General features: G+C 40.5%; 1 protein-coding gene across 1 annotated transcript in view; it reads right to left on the reverse strand.

Moving 5' to 3' along the window:
• Nucleotides 1-5,197: 5,197 nt before the first annotated feature.
• CTDP1 (CTD phosphatase subunit 1) overlaps nucleotides 5,198-17,991 on the reverse strand; it is a 196,677-nt gene continuing 183,883 nt past the window's right edge. The window contains exon 13 of the mRNA XM_068237036.1: nucleotides 5,198-6,253. Coding sequence (XP_068093137.1) covers nucleotides 6,112-6,253 — 142 coding nt within the window. The 3' untranslated portion in view covers nucleotides 5,198-6,111. The remainder of the gene's footprint in view (nucleotides 6,254-17,991) is intronic.

Here is a 17,991-nt window from a genome sequence, read left to right on the forward strand (position 1 = left end):
GCAGGGGATGGGGATGTTCCTATTGTCTCTCTGCTCCTGTCAATCATGGGGATATCCACACAGAAGGCATTCGCAGCTGGTTTTCGACAGATAAGCGATGCCAGTAATTAGGGAACATGTTCCTAGACTTTACCACATGCCTTGATCTTCATGAATTGACATTTGCTGACGTTTTAGAGGTGTTTACCCCACAAGCCTGTAATTTACCTCACTGCTCGGTAATTTCAACTTTTCATGCGGTAACAGCCTTGATGAATTGACATTTTACTAAATGATCCGTAACTCAGCTTTTTTCAGCATTACCGAATACGGTAATGCTTGATGAATTGAGGCCATAGTGTCTAATTGTAGGAAAGGCAGGCATCAAGCATGATTCATGAACCACTTCACATTCCTGGGTTCTTACCCCTTAATTTTGGCATTTCAACTGTGTCACTATGATGCGGTAAAAAACATTTTTATTACTTACTGCCATCAAAGTGCCATGAAACACAACAGGAACTGCTTATCGCTTTGTAGCAGTTTTTTCAAGCGATTCTTTGCATTTTACCAGAAATGTTTTTTTCCTTTGTGTGCGATTTTGTAAGGGTCTGTGATTTGCGATTTACATTTGATAGGCCAGGAAACTATAGCTTTAGTAGGAGTTTTGCTTTGAAACTATTGAATATTCAGGATGCAAAAGTTTTCTATTGGTAGAAGAGGCTCAGAAACTCCCGTATATAAGGAAAAGTACACAGGAAAACATGTAGGTAGTTGAAGGGGATTAGTGCGAGTGCAGAGAGACAGTGGCTCCTATTCAATCAACCTTATATTCCGAATTTACATTTTCATTTTACAAACAAAATATCTTTAAAGGACCTGGCAATAAAAAAGTACCAGAAAGCAGGTAAATCAAATACCATTAAACTTATTTTGAGTTTTCTTGCTCGGTAGGGGCTTAAAATGTATTTTATTGTGAAGGACCTTATCGAGAGAAAACACAAAAGAAAAGCTAATTGACTAAAGGCCCAGCGTGAAAAGGGACCGGAAGAAAAATAAAACCTGACTTCGGAGTTGGTGTTGTTGATAGCAGTAATAACATTGATGTGACGCAGGTAAGGCTAGGTTCACAGTGTTCAGTTGCGCTTCAGAAAAGTTCTGCATGTCAACTTAATCCCCATACAACCATATGGGCCTATTCACAGTAATAGATCGTGTTATTCTAACTTGCTGCATGCAGGCTTTGCACAAAAGTCAATGTCAAATCTCAATTGCAGTTCACACACATTTTAAGGTGTGCGTTATGCAACTGACCACCGTAAATCCAGCCTAAAGACACTGGGTGTTGCAGAAGCGTGAGAAAAAGTTGCAATTCCGTTTTCTACAGAGAGTTGAGGGAATAAGACTTTTTTGTTGTTGCATACACCAGGATTTCTATTGCCAGGTAAGCATGGTGTCTGTGAATGGATATATCCGTACAAGCCTCGAACATGAGAACAGTCTCCCTATAAATAGTGATGAATAATTTTAATTTTTTAACATGCATCTCAATACATTGCATTATTCTAAGCCAAAAGAATAGTTTGCTTCTGCTGCTAAAAACTTTCTTTATTCCGGAGATTTCATAGATACTGATGCAAGGTAAGGTAAAGTGTATCAGAACTAGCTATAACTCCTTAGTCATAGCTGATGACTAAGGAGCAATAACTAGTTCCAATACGCGTTAGTTTGAATCAGAGTTTGTATCTACTTATGATACTTTGGAATAAAGAAAAGTTTTTACCAGTAGAAGCAGACCATTCTCTTGTTTTACATAGAAGGACCTGGTCAAGCAGCCATCGGTCCACTCCTGGATATTAAGCTTGGTGGTCTGAGCGGTGTCATCTATAGCACAACACATCACATGACATGACATATTTGCACGGTAACCAATAAAATTAGAGCTTCTATCCTGTTACATGTCTGAAGGAAGAAGTTAATTCTACAGTTGAAATGGCAATTTATTTTCAGGCAGCATTTCCCAGCCAATGATATTGGCAGTTAAAGGAATTCTATCAAACTTTCTCTATTTCTGTAAGCATTATAAATCAATTTGCCAACAAGAGTAAGAATAAATACAGCATATATTTTTGCTGTGCAGCCTGTCTTTGTCTTTATTTAACTTACTGTAGGTGTCCCTTGAGAACTGACGGCGACGGGGAATTGGGGCAGTTCATTTTTGCAAGAAGGGAATCCTCTTGCTGAGTATAGCTGTAGTTTACTCTGATCGATGCTCCCCACACAGCAGTAAGTTATGCAGCACACGAGTTACTGAGAGGAGCCCTCTCTCACTCCTAGTCTGAAGGAGACTGTGCTGAGCTGCGTGATTGTTTCTACACAACGTAAACATATGCTGGTGGAGGAGGGCGCCATCATTGCTCTGAAGAGAAGCCGTAGAGGAAGATTTATTAAGATAATAAATCTTCCTCTACGGCTTCTCTTCAGAGCAATGACGGCGCCCTCCTCCACCAGCATATGTTTACGTTGTGTAGAAACAATCACGCAGCTCAGCACAGTCTCCTTCAGACTAGGAGTGAGAGAGGGCTCCTCTCAGTAACTCGTGTGCTGCATAACTCACTGCTGTGTGGGGAGCATCGATCAGAATAGAGTAAACTACAGCTATACTCAGCAAGAGGATTCCCTTCTTGCAAAAATGAACTGCCCCAATACCCCCGTCGCCGTCAGTTCTCAGGGGACACCTACAGTAAGTTAAATAAAGACAAAGACAGGCTGCACAGCAAAAATATATGCTGTGTTTATTCTTACTTTTGTTGGCAAATTGATTTATAAAGCTTACAGAAAGAGAAAGTTTGATAGAATTCCTTTAAGTAAACTTAGATATGACCTTTGTATTCAGTATGCATTTAGATGCACCATCAACTAAGCTTGTTTGTAATGCTGCTAATCTTGATAGGCAATAAAAGGTACATAAATGTCTATCAAGTGTTTTGACAGTCAGGAAGATTAGTTCCCTGTTGTACCTGCTTGAATATAAACAGTATAGGGTTCTGCCAGTCAGGAATATGTTAGCCTGACAAGGTGCATCTTGGAGTGTTGCTTGTTTTGGCAGTTTATTAGCTTGACTGATTGCCTGAAAGGCAAATATGTAACCTGAAATACAGAAAGTTTTGCTTTTAAAAATATGTTGAAGATGAACATCAGTACTAGAGATGGCCTGAACGGTTCACATGCGAACATCGCTGGTTCGCGGTGAACCGCGAACTATATGCGAGTTCGACCTGCCCCCTATACTACATCATTTGGCTCAACTTTGACCCTCTACATCACATTCATCAGACCCAGGGCAGCCAATCAGGCTACACTCCCTCCTGGAGCCCCCCCCCCTTATATAAGGCATCTTCGTCGGCCATTTCCCTCACTCGGTCTGGCTGTCATAATTGGAGAAGGGAGAGGAACCTGCTGCAGAGATTAGGGAAAGTTTAGTTAGGCTCTTGTTAGCTTGCTCCTTGCTGATTCTTATTGCTAAAAAGTACCCCTCAACAGCTCTTTTGAGAGCTAATGTTGTGATCTGGTTTTTTTTTTTGTGTGTGTGTGGCCCACTGATACTTGCATATACAGCCTTGTTAGTCAGTCGCAGCTGGCCGTTGGTAATTCCTACTGTGCCATTGCCAGGCCAAGCACATTTAGTGCCTACCTTTTCACTGCACATGTGTCACAGCTGCACATTTGTAATACCAGTCACTGCATACCTGTTCAGGGTACATGTGTGTGTGACAGCTGCACATTGTATTGATACCAGTCACTGCATACCTGTTCAGTGCACCTACGTGACCGCACTCCGTGTTATATTATATACCAGTCACTGCATACCTGTTCAGTGCACCTACGTGACCGCACTCCGTGTTATATTATATACCAGTCACTTGTATACCCGGATTTGTCTTCCTTTAGATATCCCGTGAGTGAAAGATGTGTGACAGTTTCTGTCTTAGTGTTAGGTACTGGCTTACTGAATAGGAAGAGATAAAATTGTAACCCTGGTCTCCTATGTCGAAGGCAATATCCTTAAAGGACAACTGAAGAATATGGAGGCTGCCATATGTATTTCCTCTTTAAAGAGACACTGAAGCGAAAAAAAAATTATGATATTATGATTTGTATGTGTAGTACAGCTAAGAAATAAAACATTAAGATCAGATACATCAGTCTAATTCTTTCCAGTACAGGAAGAGATAAGAAACTCCAGTTGTTATCTCTATGCAAAAAAAGACATTCCCTACGACTTTCAAAGTCGTAGAGAGGGCTGTTATCTGACTTTTATTATCTCAACTGTTGCTGAACTATTTACTTTCTCTGCCAGAGGAGAGGTCATTAGTTCACAGACTGATCTGAAAGAATCATTTTGAATGCTGAATGTTGTGTAATCTGCACATATTAGAGAATGATGCAATGTTAGAAAAAACACTATATACCTGAAAATAAAAATATGAGAATATTTTCTTTGCTGCTAATCTTCTAGTAAGTATTCATAGTACACAACCAATTCATTATATCATATTTTTTTTTCGCTTCAGTGTCTCTTTAACAATACCAGTTGCCTGGCTGACTTGCTGATCTATTTGGCTGCAGTAGTGTTAGAACAGTGATGGCGAACCTTTTAGAGGCTGAGTGCCCAAACTGCGGCCCAAAATCCACTTATTTATCACAGAGTGCCAACACAGCAATTTAAAAAACAACAACTTATACATTAAAGGCCACTCTACATTTAATATTCAGCAATCTCCTCCATGTTTTTGAGAGTGAAGTTATATGTGATGCAATTTCCTTTTTGATTGACTGGATTGGACAATTATTTCCAACATGTCCAATCTGCTCTCGTTTAATAACAGGATCGAGTTTGCAAAGTTATCATCAGAAAACCAATCCCGTTATCAATCAGGAGCAGATTGGACATGTACACACTATACAACATCCCGTCAGATTTCCAGCCGTTCAGAAAGAAAATTGATTGTGTCTACCCAGATTTACACATCAATACTGTAGTGCAAGGTCACATAGTTCTCTTATGATTTAAAAAAATCAGTTTAGCAAAATGTCCACCTACAAACCTTAAAATAGTTCCCAGCCAGTTCCCTAAACCATTATTTTTTTTAAGTCAAAATGGTAGAAGCGGTTAGGTATACTAAAAAGAAGGGAAAATAAACACAAGACAAACATATACAAAATGGATTTGTTTTATTAAATGAAAGAAAATCTGTTTTGTGATCAAATATGAAATAGAATATACAAAAACTTTACAATAGCTTTCTCAATTCAATAAAACCCTATTGCATGTTAAGCTATAGCAATAACTTCCTCTGCCAGGGGAACATCTAATGTGTGCTTCCTGTGCATGTACACAGCCGCATGGCACAGCTGTACACTCTCACAGGGAGGCACTGTTAAAAAGCTAAACACTGTTTTCCTAACAAATCCCAACTAATGCACAGAGGAACATGTAAAAACAGGAACTTTACTCAGTGACATTAGTTAGAGGCAAGTGACAGTTCTGTCAAATGTACAATTTTCTTATATCACATTTTCTAGATCTATACAAATATATATATATATAGTATTCCTTTAAAAAAGTATTACGATAGATATATATATATAATTTGGAAAGCACACAAATATAGTTTACAGTGTTCTTTCCAGGTTTCCATGGAGCTTTTGTCCACATATGGACCACGCTATCCCTTAATCCACTTTTAGATGCCAAAAAAAAGGTATATATAAAAAAACAAAAACAAACGAAAAACAAAAACCAACAATAACAAAGCATTCCTCCCACCCTCCCCTAACTTATAGTCTAGAAGGATAGGGCAAAAGCATTATGTCTTTGGCATAGCAAACCTTTCCCATTAACACTCGAGATGACCTTGATGGAAAATGTTTTGTTTCCTTAGGTAAAATGCCTTTAAAAGAAGTAGCTTGAAATGTGTAAAATAATTTGTATTCCAAGCAAAATATACAAAAAGTTACTTCTCTAAAAGGAAAAAAACCCATACGTACACTTAAGTAGCAGACATGAAAAGTCTTTTAGTTTGTGTGTGCAAGAACAAAAGTTGTCAAAAGTTCCCAATCACAGAGGCGTTATATGAAGTCATTGAGCTCAGCTTCAATTGCTGCTGCCATTTCATCTGCCTCTGAACTGCTTCCTTCCTCATTGCTTGATTCACTACCTCCCTCCTCTTCAGCATCCTCTTCATCTTCATCCAATTTTCTCTTGTGGCCTCTATAGAAGAGAAACAAAACACCACTTCAGTGTGTAAACGAAAACATAAGAAGCCTTTAGTAGAAGAATATCAGACGATGCAGGTGCCTCTGGCCCTGAGATAATATTAACGGTCCAAACGGTACGAAAATCAAAGCTGTAATGTACAATGCATTGCCAGCCAGAGCAGAGAGGGCTAGAGCTGCTCATCGCAGGACCCAGGAAGGTGATTAAAGGCTGCTGGCAATACGAGGGGACACCTTACTATACTGGGGACACTAATGCCTAGCTAAGTATACTGGGGATCCGGCTGCCTGCCCCCCCCAGCAGGTAAAATGTCCTGGTCCTTAAGGTGGGGGTTAGGCAGCCGGCCCCGAGAAGGTTAAAGTAGTCCCCCCATATTACTGTACATAGAAGTGGTAAGATTATACAGTCAAGATTGTATCAGTAGTGGCAACCTTTACTTGAAAGCACTGTGTCCTATCAAACCAAGTGCACTACCACAATGAAATGCACACGTGAGCCCAATTCAGTGTTCTCCCCAAGCCCTTTTAGGTGGGCGCTCCGCCCGGCTCCAGCTCGCCGTCACATTCGCTTAGCAGCATGTGCAAGGGAGGCAGGTAGAGCAGTAAATAATAATGAACCGGGACGGGACACTCACAGCCTTTGGTGCTGAGCCCTGCGTGCAGAGGAGGCGGGCAGAGCCGTGAATAATAATGAACAGGGGCGGGACACTCGCAGCCCTCGGTCCTGAGCCCTGCGTGCGGAGGAGGCGGGCAGAGCAGTGAATATTAATGAACAGGGGCGGGACACTCACAGCTCTCCTCATCCATCGAGTCAGCAGCAGAGAGTGTGAGGAGAACTGAATTGAAATGTGCGCAGACTGCTGGGAGAGATCACCATTAGTTGCAGCCCAGCAGTACATGGTAATATACAGTATATATTTATAATCTGTACAGGATCTTCTAAAAAAAAAAATAGCAAGTTCATTATTTTCTGTAATGGTACTGATAAACAGACTTTCATATATTTTAGATTCATTACACACAACTGAAGTATTTCAAGCCTTTTATTGTTTTAATATTGGTGATTTTGGCATACAGCTCATGAAAACCCCAAATTCCTATCTCAAAAAATTAGCATATTTCATCCGACCAATAAAAGAAAAGTGTTTTTAAAACAAAAAAAAATCAACCTTCAAATAATTATGTTCAGTTATGCACTCAATACTTGGTCAGGAATCCTTTTGCAGAAATGACTGCTTCAATGCGGAGTGGCATGGAGGCAAACAGCCTGTGGCACTGCTCAGGTGTTATGGAGGCCCAGGATGCTTCGATAGCGGCCTTCAGCCCATCCAGAGTGTTGGGTCTTACGTCTCTCAACTTTCTCTTCACAATATCCCACAGATTCTCTATGGGGTTCAGGTCAGGAGAGTTGGCAGGCCAATTGAGCACAGTAATACCATGGTCAGTAAACCATTTACCAGTTGTTTTGGCACTGTGAGCAGGTGCCATGTCGTGCTGAAAAATGAAATCCTCTCCATAAAGCTTTTCAGCAGATGGAAGCATGAACCCACTTTTGAACCAGAAACAGCGACAGAAGCGCCTGACCTGGGCTACAGAGAAGCAGCACTGGACTGTTGCTCAGTGGTCCAAAGTACTTTTTCGGATGAAAGCAACTTTTACATGTCATTTGGAAATCAAGGTGCCAGAGTCTGGAGGAAGACTGGGGAGAGGAAAATGCCAAAATGCCTGAAGTCCAGTGTCAAGTACCCACAGTCAGTGATGGTCTGGGGTTGCCATGTCAACTGCTGGTGTTAGTCCACTGTGTTTTATCAAGGGCAGGGTCAATGCAGCTAGCTATCAGGAGATTTTGGAGCACTTCATGCTTCCATCTGCTGAAAAGCTTTATGGAGATGAAGATTTCATTTTTCAGCACGACCTGGCACCTGCTCACAGTTCCAAAACCACTGGTAAATGGTTTACTGACAATGGTATTACTGTGCTCAATTGGCCTGCCAACTCTCCTGACCTGAACCCCATAGAGAATCGGTGGGATATTGTGAAGAGTAAGTTGAGAGACGCAAGACCCAACACTCTGGATGAGCTAAAGGCCGCTATCGAAGTATCCTGGGCCTTCATAACACCTGAGCAGTGCCACAGGCTGATTGCCTCCATGCCACACCACATTGAAGCAGTCATTTCTGCAAAAGGATTCCCGACCAAGTTTTGACTGCATAACTGAACATAATTATTTGAAGGTTGACTTTTTTTGTTTTAAAAACACTTTTCTTTTATTGGTCAGATGAAATATGCTAATTTTTTTGAGATAGGAATTTTGGGTTTTCATGAGCTGTATGCCAAAATCATCAATATTAAAACAATAAAAGGCTTGAACTACTTCAGTGGTGAGTAATGAATCTAAAATATATGAAAGTCTAATGTTTATCAGTACATAACAGAAAATAATGAATCTTTTTCACAATATGCACATTTTTTGAGAAGATCCTGTATAGTGTGCTCCATCCTTTGCAGTTCTGGGATTCTTTTATGTTTACTTTTTGTCAGTCAGGAACAATAAATCGTAGGAATGGAGTGGAAAGGGCACACTATGCTACTGCAGAGTATATATCACTGTGTGACAGCATGGCTGACTCCTTATCTTATGTCAGACCTGCTGGAGAGACAGAAGGCTCTGCACATTTGTTTTAAAGAGAATCTGTACTCTAATATTCTTACACTAAAAAGCATACCATTCTATTCCTTATTTTCTCCTGTGCCCCTCTGTGCTGTTTCTGCCAATCTCTGCTGCAATTAACAGTTTTAGGCAATGTTTACAAACAAACTAACCAGCTTGTGATAGGCTCACATAAACAGAGTGTGTGAGTCATACAGAGTGTGCAGGGGGCCTGCAGAGGGTGTGTATCGCTTCTATCCAATCACAAGCAGCCCTGCACATTCCACACATTCAAGCCTTAGCCCGACAGACACAACAGAGGAAAGGAGATAGGATTTATTATTAGGAAAGGCTGCAGTAAGCCAGAGCACATTAGAACAGGCATAGGAACTTATAGGATAGAAGAACTAAGGCTTAAAAATTTGTTACCGAGTCTCTTTAAGGTGCCAATTAACAGTACAATTTTTCTTTCAGATTTAATCTTTCTACGCCATTTGAATGATTGAAACTAATCTGATGGCAATTATCGATAGTTCCCATTAACAGATCAATTTAAGAAGGTTTTACATTACAATTCAATCATAAAATCAAACTTTTGGATCATTTTTTCCCCCCTTTTGCAATTGACCAAAGAATTGTTTCATATCGATTTGCGCCACACAAGGCACATTTTTCTATAAAATTTGAACATAAAAATTGTGTCGAAAGATTGAATCTGAGGGAAAAATTGTACTGTTAATAGGCACCTTTAGTTACTGTGATCACAGCTGCCAGATGCTACTGATCCCCGTAAAGCTAAACTGCAAGAGGCTATGATTTCATATGCCTCTCCATCCCCATTTGGTACACCCTGCTGATGAGCTTACACTCCATCTGCTTCCTGCAAAGATGTCCAGGAACCAACTGAGGGGAGAGCTGCACTGCAATTGGGGGCAATTGTCCAGTTTGCCCTTATGGAAGCGCTGGTCCTGTATTCCCCCCCCTTGCACTCCACCCGGCTAATTTTCTTATGCCACCCTGCTGGGAAAAAATTCTGGGGAGAACACTGCAATTCACTAAGCTATTTCATGTGTTCCAGGCACATTATGCATTTTATCTGGCAATTCTCCAAATTAAAATTTTTGATACGAGAGGATTATTACTTTGTGTTGTGTGTTAATGATCACCTGCGCTTCCGTAAAGTGAATTAAGTCAATTCATAAAAGGTAATAAAAAGACATTGAGGCCGATTCATAAAGCTGGGCTGCTATAGCAGTGTGAGCTCCATGACAGCACCGCATTGTAAATTAAAAGCTGCGTGCAATGCTCGCTTTTGCAGCGCAGTGTGCCTTCCTTAGTTACGCGCCTTGCTTACATAGCAACCCCCGTTCCTTTATATGCCGGCCACTGTTTTGAAGTGACTATGTTAATAAACATAGTAGCGCCGCTCAAAGTAGCAGCCGGCATTTAAAGGAACACCTGTTGCTATGTAAGCAACGTGCGTAACTAAGGCAGGCACACTACGCTGCAAAAGCGAGCACAGCGTGCAGCCTTCAATTTAGCTTGCGGTGCTGTACTAGACCTTGCGCAGTTTCATGAATCAGCCCCATAAAAGCATGCCCGAAATGACATCCAGAACATTGAGGTGTATATACACTACACTGCGGTAACCAGAATAGAGTGCATCATTTTTTACGCATGATAAGTAGAGTAGAGTAATGGTTTTTATCGTACTGCATTACTCTCTACTTATCATGCATATTGCTGGGAATACACAGGTCATTTTTGAGGTGATTAGATGGTTCGATAGATACATTTCTGACATGTCCGAGCTCCCTTTCAATCCTTTTGCCGCTTGATTTTTGATAGAAGTGAATGGAAAAAGATAAGAAAAATGAGCGGAAGATAAGAGAATTGACTGCAGAACTAAGCGGCAAAAACAATTGAAAGGAGAATCGAGCACCAGAAACGAACCGTGTATTCCCAGCATAAGACTTTACCACAGCTTAGTAAATAGTACTATTTCTAAAAACAAAAAAAACCATGTTGGAGGTCTACTTTTTACCCACTGCAAAGGTTAATAAACTAGTGCTTTTATCTATGCAAATGAGGCAGTAAAACCAAAGTGCAATACAGCTCTGCAGAAAAGTAAACAAAAACCCACAAGCTATTTAGCTGAAGATACACAGTTGATAATAGGATATGTTGATAAAAGTTCAAATGGCTATTTCTTTTGTTGTGCAGCTAAATGAAGCACACTGACCAGGCTGTTGAATAGAATTTTTAGTCCTTATGCTGGGTACACACGGTGCGTTCCCGCACTCGATTCCCATCGATGCACCACTCGATTCCCGTTGATTCATTTATTTCCGACATGTCCGATTCGCGTTTCGATGGATCGTTAGGTCAATTTGCCATACTTTACATGGCATTCGACCTAAAAACCATCGAAATGCGCTCGGAAATGATCGAAACGTTGGGAATCGAGCGGCACATTCGATGCAGGAACGCAACGTGTGTACCCAGCACAACATACTTGTATTTACCATTAGTACTACACATGCAAATAATTATCTCATAAGTTTATTTTCAGTTCAGGTTTGCTTTAAATCAAGTGGCAAAAAGGCCACATTATACACAAACAGAATAAAACACCCTTATCACATGTATTATTTAAACATTTACAGTAATAATAAAGGGCACATTATATAGAAAAAATAATGCATGTGAAAATAAACCAAACTTTGCAGTGTCTTTAAACTAGAATGAGTAATAAACCTTTCAGATCAAAACAAACTGACAGGAAGTTACACTATCAAATGGCAGCAAGTTTCCTGGTTGTGGGGAGCTTTATTATATAATGGGGCACTCAAAAAATAGAGAGCGTTCCGCATGCGACAAAACATCAGAAGTTTATACAAAACATGAATTAATACTACAGTACAAAGGCACCAGACCATTTAGGGCTTCCATCAGCCCTTACTCAAGCACAACAGAGCATATAAATTAGTAATCTCACAAAACCCAGATTGTAAGGGCCATGTAGAGTATGATTTTAACAGTAGCCAAGTCAATACCGGAGCAACCAGGGCATCCCCTGCCCAACCAACTGCAATATCCAGGCACTGTCATGCGAGTGTCTCGTGCCTATGCAAACAGGATAAGACAATTTTTCATTATTTCCTCTTCACATTTTCAAATTTCCATAAACCATGATCAGTGTTCCACACATGGCCGTGAGGCGAGGGAAATATTCTCCCGTGCAGAGACCCCCTCTCCTGCTGCATGTGAGAGGTTGGAGCTCAGCAATGTGCTTCTCCTTCCTCCCCACTGTGTGAAGAGGGTCCGCCCCCTGCATTTTTGAAGGAGGCTGCAGTGAAAAGGAGAAGAGTGGTAGGTGGGACAGTAAGTAAAGGAGAGCTCACCCTCGTTTACGCTCCTCTGCATCTGCCACCGCCACCAGGGACTACCGACACACTAACACCAACTGCAAAACAGCGCGATCTATTCTTCCATACCCTTCTAACAAACGAGTAGACAAGGAGAGCTCACCAATCCTCTTAGGGAGAGGGAAATTTGACCGATCCAACCAGTCAATCGCCTATATTCTGTTATATACTGGGTACCACATACAGCACAGCACCAGGATCTGTTCAAACATAGCACAAGTATGTGATTTATTTTTATTTTTATGTGGTGTGCGTTGGAAGAGTGGTAGTCTTATACGGCGAGTATATCCCAAACTCTATATTTTAACTGGAAGAGTTGGGGGGTCGTCTTATCCGTCGGAATATACGGTAAATAAAATCTTAACAGGCCTTAAAAACTCGAAATGTAAACCTACTAATTATGTTTCAGTTTCTCAAGCTGGGAAAGTTGCCAAAACAGAGTTTAGGATCTTTTAACCCACACATCAAGGATTTGTTGATCTACCCTTGCTCTAATTGAAGATCACTGGAAAACTGTGGGAGGTGGTGTTCTACATCTGTGCCTCACAAATCACTGAGAAATATGCGGAGAACCGCTTGTAACACTCTCCTTCCACTTTCTTCAAAGAGGAGTTTAAAGAGGAGTTGTCAGTCATACTATCTCAGAAGCCCCCCATCACATATATAAGTAAATAAATACTCACTCTACTTACATAACATATGTATTGCACTGTTCACATTTTGATTTTAGTGATTTTTCTACAGTAAAAAAGAGAAAATACTTCTTAGCATTTCCCATTTTAAGTGTGGCTATTATGAAGCCAATCCTGATGTCATTTCCTCCATTACTCTCCTGATTTACCCGCCCCCTTGACTATAGAAAGTGCATTGTCTTAGCATGAGAAAAATTGGCCAATCAGGGAGGAACAGAGGTGTGGGAGGGGAAAACAGGAGGGTAAGAGGCTTCAGCCAATCAGGCTGCATTAATTAAGTCTGAGGGGAAGTAGAGAAGCAAAAAAGGACAGCCCAGCATGCCCTGCAACTTCCTTTTTGTGTACCAAATTTTGTGTGTAGCAAATAAAAGTCAGGTAAACTGGGCAAAGAGTCAGGTAAACTGGGAAAAAAAACATTTATCAAAAAGAAAAGTAATAGTGATTTTACCTTTGGATTGCCTGGTTACCATCCTTATTGCTTTTGTTTACCAGATAAAAATAAATAATTGATTTTTGATTTTTTGCTCGACAGTTACACTTTAAGCGGAAATGAACTCAACTCAACACCAGTGTGAAGCTGATGGCAGGTTTTTCAGGGAAAACCCAGGTCTTAGAGATGAAAAAGTTTTGCAGCCAATGGAAATCCAGATGAAAATTTGAAACCCCTCCCAAAGCGTAGGCCTAATTAAAAGTTGGCCCACTGATGCACAGCCTTGTGGGTAATAACATCACATGCAGCTCATTCCTGATTTGCATATGCTGATATTAAAGGCTAGATATCTAAGCACACTCCAAATTTTGAAGGTAGGGAAGGGACTCCCTGAACTACTTCTGTGTCCAATTCACTGGGAGGGAGAAGGCGCCCCAAAAAATAACTATGGACGTAATAAATGTAAAATGGCTTACCTCTAAGAATAAGGGGCAACACCAATATAGAAGAGAAATTTTAATAATCAGACACAAAAACGATAACACGTTTCGCGGTGCACCTCAGATAAAATAAAGAAGTGTCTGGGTAGCCAAGGTGCAAAGGTGGAGCTCCTAAAAAGGTTTTTTTTTAGGTTTTTAGGCGCTCCAAGATCAGCACCTTGGCTACCCAGACACTGCTTTATTTCATACCAAAAATTGTGGCAAAATTTTGACGCAATCATGTATACAATTCAGGGAATGAGCATTGCTCACTGAATGATAATTGCAGCAGTGCAGCAACATAGCGAGGATTTTGCAGCGATTTTCAGTGTGAAACAGGGTCCTAAGCGATCAGAATAAACTTGGGTATCTATATAAGGAAAATTGGGGTGCGTCTTCAACTAAGGGAGTAAAAAAAACCCCTCTAGCTCTGCACGTCAGTAGTAAATGTGATTCCTCCCATGCTGCATGAGGCACTTTTTCTACACCAGACTGAGAGGGTAAGAGTTTTTTTTTTCCTCGCTTAGCTCTTCTTTTCCTCAAAACACACTCTTTTCCTTTGTTTTGTAAAAAAAAAAAAAAAATAATTATCTCTTTGCAGCCTGGTGTATGCAGTCTCTCATGATCACCCCATTTAATCTTCTCTATGCCATGCAATAATTATATAATAACTTCTTGTGTACATGGTTAGAACAATCTAAATACATTAGAATCCCTTTATAGTAAACTCCAAGTGACCAGGAAAAGTAGTTGTTATATTAGAATTGATCATACATTGTATATTTATACTACTATTATATAGTAGTATTATTATATAGTTTGCTGTATCCAGAGGTATAAGGAGATTCTACAGTATAAGCAGGAAACTGAATATGTCAGTTTGAAAAAAAAAACAGGCCATCATACAAATGTTTAAAGTTCAGAAAAAAAATTCTACAGATGAAAAAAAAAAACCCTATGCCCAATCTGCACTGACCTTTGTACTGGTATTTAAATTCAGCCATTGTGATCCATTTTTATAACCACAGCTTTTCACGATGATACCTGTCCAAAGCACGGCCTCAGTTTTTCATTACGTCAATAAATGAAGACTTTACCATTGGTAATTGTTACAAAGTAATGTCACCAAGACAAAGCGTTTCAGCTGAGGGCGTATAATTAAATATAATTGCGTGAAAATTCTGTCTGCTCTCTGTATGAAAACTTTCTCCTCAGCTAAAAGTACCATTGTCTAATATATCATTACTTCCACTAGTTTTTGTTTTGTTTTGTTAGCAAAAATCCAGGCTGCTCTCAACACTGGGAGAAGAAACATTTGGTTAAGCAAACGTAGCAGTAACATGCTATTTTTGTCCATGAATTAGAAGTTTAACTTACAATTAAAAGTAATTCAGAAAACAAAACCAAAAAAGGCTTTTATTTTTATCTGAAAAATATCAATAACAAAAAATGGTCAGTCTTTGTGATAGGTGTTCACTGGGGGCAATTCATGAAAACTGCTAAATCTCTTTCATGTAACGGCACAAAAAGAAACAATGCTAAAGGGATTAACTCCAAACATTCCATAGAGATGCACGATTTAGGGTCGGTTCACACGGACGCTTGGCGGCGGTTACCGATAAAGCATCTGGGACTAGTCGGCTAAACGTTCCCATTCAAATGACCGTCGGATTGCGCAAATGCGGCATTCAGATAGTGGTTTTATGCAGGCTGCGTGTAGCATCCAGGAGTGATTCGCCGCTGTGTCTTCATGAAAAACTGAAGGTGGTTATACACTTGTAATTGCCCCCCCCCCCCCCCCCCCCAAATGTGCTAAAAACCTCTCTGATCTGAATCTAGCCCATCAATGTTCAACAGATTTCAGCATGAAATCTAACCTGGTCTAACCGCAACATTGCTTGATGCAGCACAAAGCTATGGATCATCAATCTACTGCCTCCTGCACTGCCCCGATCTATCAAAGCTTTCTCTCCTGTCTGAACAGATTTCTGACAGCATGATTGAATCTGCCAGGAATTGAACAGGAAAAACGTCAAGAGTGTGGCTACCTTTATACTCTTCTTTATAGTGAATCTTAAGCGACACGTGACCTGATGAACAACATATTTACATATGATACTAGCCCTACTAAGAAATTTAATATGCTAAGTCCCTTTCTGTTTTCCAGTATAGGAAGAGTTAACAAACTTGAGTGGTTATCTATGCAAAAGAGCTTCTCTGAGCTATTTGACCAACATGGTTGAAATCAGGCCCGTTCTCTGAAGAGCTTTAACAGCCATGAAACCGTGAGAGACAGCTTGAGATAAGGTTTTAATGCAGGAAGGTTTAAAGGGTCATTACTTCTGTGTTTCACAGCTTAAAAGTTAGTGTAGATTTTACCTCCATGCCGACAGGCGTGAATGCGGCGGCAGCCCCAGGACCACTCCACTCCAACTGGCGTGAAGTCCTGGGGTGGGATTTTGCAGGAGATTGTGCGCACTCCGCTCCGTCATCAGTCCCCAAGCGGCGATCGCAGCTAGGAGACTGTTAGACGGCAAAACCACAGTCTATAGTGTACAGTGCTGCGATCTATGGCAGCAATGTACTGGGGACAGACGCGTGACCGCGTGACACGGCTGTCCCACTGGGGGAGACAGACGACCGATCCATTGTCATAGGCTAAAGCCTATGACATCCAATCGCTGTCATAGGCTGGCGGGAGGGTTTTCAAAAAAATATAAAAAATTAAAAAAAAAAAAACATTTAGAAAAAAAAAAAATAAACATCCTGGGAGCCATCATAGCTCACCAACAGAAAGTTACAACCATAAAAGTTTTCTTGGCAGAATAAAACTTCTGAGGCAGGGGAGAGATAGAATAAATGGTTGGTGTATTTTAACTCTGGGACACTTATTAGACTCCCATTGAACAGGAACAATAAAACATTCTATTTACTTTGTAAATGTTTAATTATAAAATAAAAACCATGGGATATCTATTTTTTTTAAAGTCTACTGTCCATAGCAGCAAAGTAAAAGAAAATAAATAAAAAATATACAGTGCTGCCCATAATTATTCCTACCCCTGACAAATGTTGACTTAAAGAGACTTTGAAGTCTCCTAAAAATGAGGTTCTTACTTTAAAAACCTCTAACATAATTGACCCTCCTAAAACGCTGCATCCCCGCAGCTGAAAACTCCATAAATAACCCCCAACTCCCCCGGCAAAATCCACGACTTTCTTGGTCGTGGATTTTGCTGCCCTAAGGAGGCAGAGCTTTTGGCTGTAGCTCTGCCTCCATGTGCATCAATCAGCGCTAATCGCTCCCTCTCCCCAGCCCCTCTTAGTGAAAGAAGACTGAGAGGGGCGGGGAGAGTGTAGAGGCAGAGCTGCAGCTCAAAGCTCTGCTTCTATGTGGAAGGAGCCCCGCGATGTGCCCCAGGGAGTTTGGGGTGATTTATGGAGTTTTCAGCCACGGGATGCGGCATTTTAGGAGGGGCAATTATGTTAGAGGTTTTCAAAGTTAAAACCTCATTTTTTGGAGGCTTCAGTGTCTCTTTAAAGTTACTTTTATTCAACCAGCAAGTAATTTTTGTTGACAGGAAATGACATAGGTGTCGCCCAAAAGATAATAAGACGATTTTAAAGAGGAATTATTGTGGGGAAAAAAAACTCAGCTTTTATTTACATTTGAGCAAAAGATATCCAGTCCAAAATTATTCATACCCTTCTCAATAATCAATATAAAGGCCTTTATTGGCTACTACAGCAATCAAACGCTTCCTATAATACAGCTTTTTGCATGTCTCCATAGGTATTTCTGCCCATTCATCTTTAGCAATGAGCTCCAAATATTTCAGGTTGGAGGGTCTTCTTGCCATCACCCTGATCTTTAGCTCCCTCCGCAGATTCCCAATTGGATTCAAGTCAGGACTCTGGCTGGGCCACTCCAAAATGTTAATGTTGTTGTCTGCTAAACATTTCTTCACTTTTGCTGTGTGTTTTGGAGTTCTTTGGGTTGAAGTCTTCTTTTTTCCGCCAAATGAAGGAAACATCATTGTGACCAAACAATACA

This window comes from Hyperolius riggenbachi, chromosome 5 (assembly GCF_040937935.1).
Source record: "Hyperolius riggenbachi isolate aHypRig1 chromosome 5, aHypRig1.pri, whole genome shotgun sequence".
Classification (NCBI taxonomy): domain Eukaryota; kingdom Metazoa; phylum Chordata; class Amphibia; order Anura; family Hyperoliidae; genus Hyperolius; species Hyperolius riggenbachi.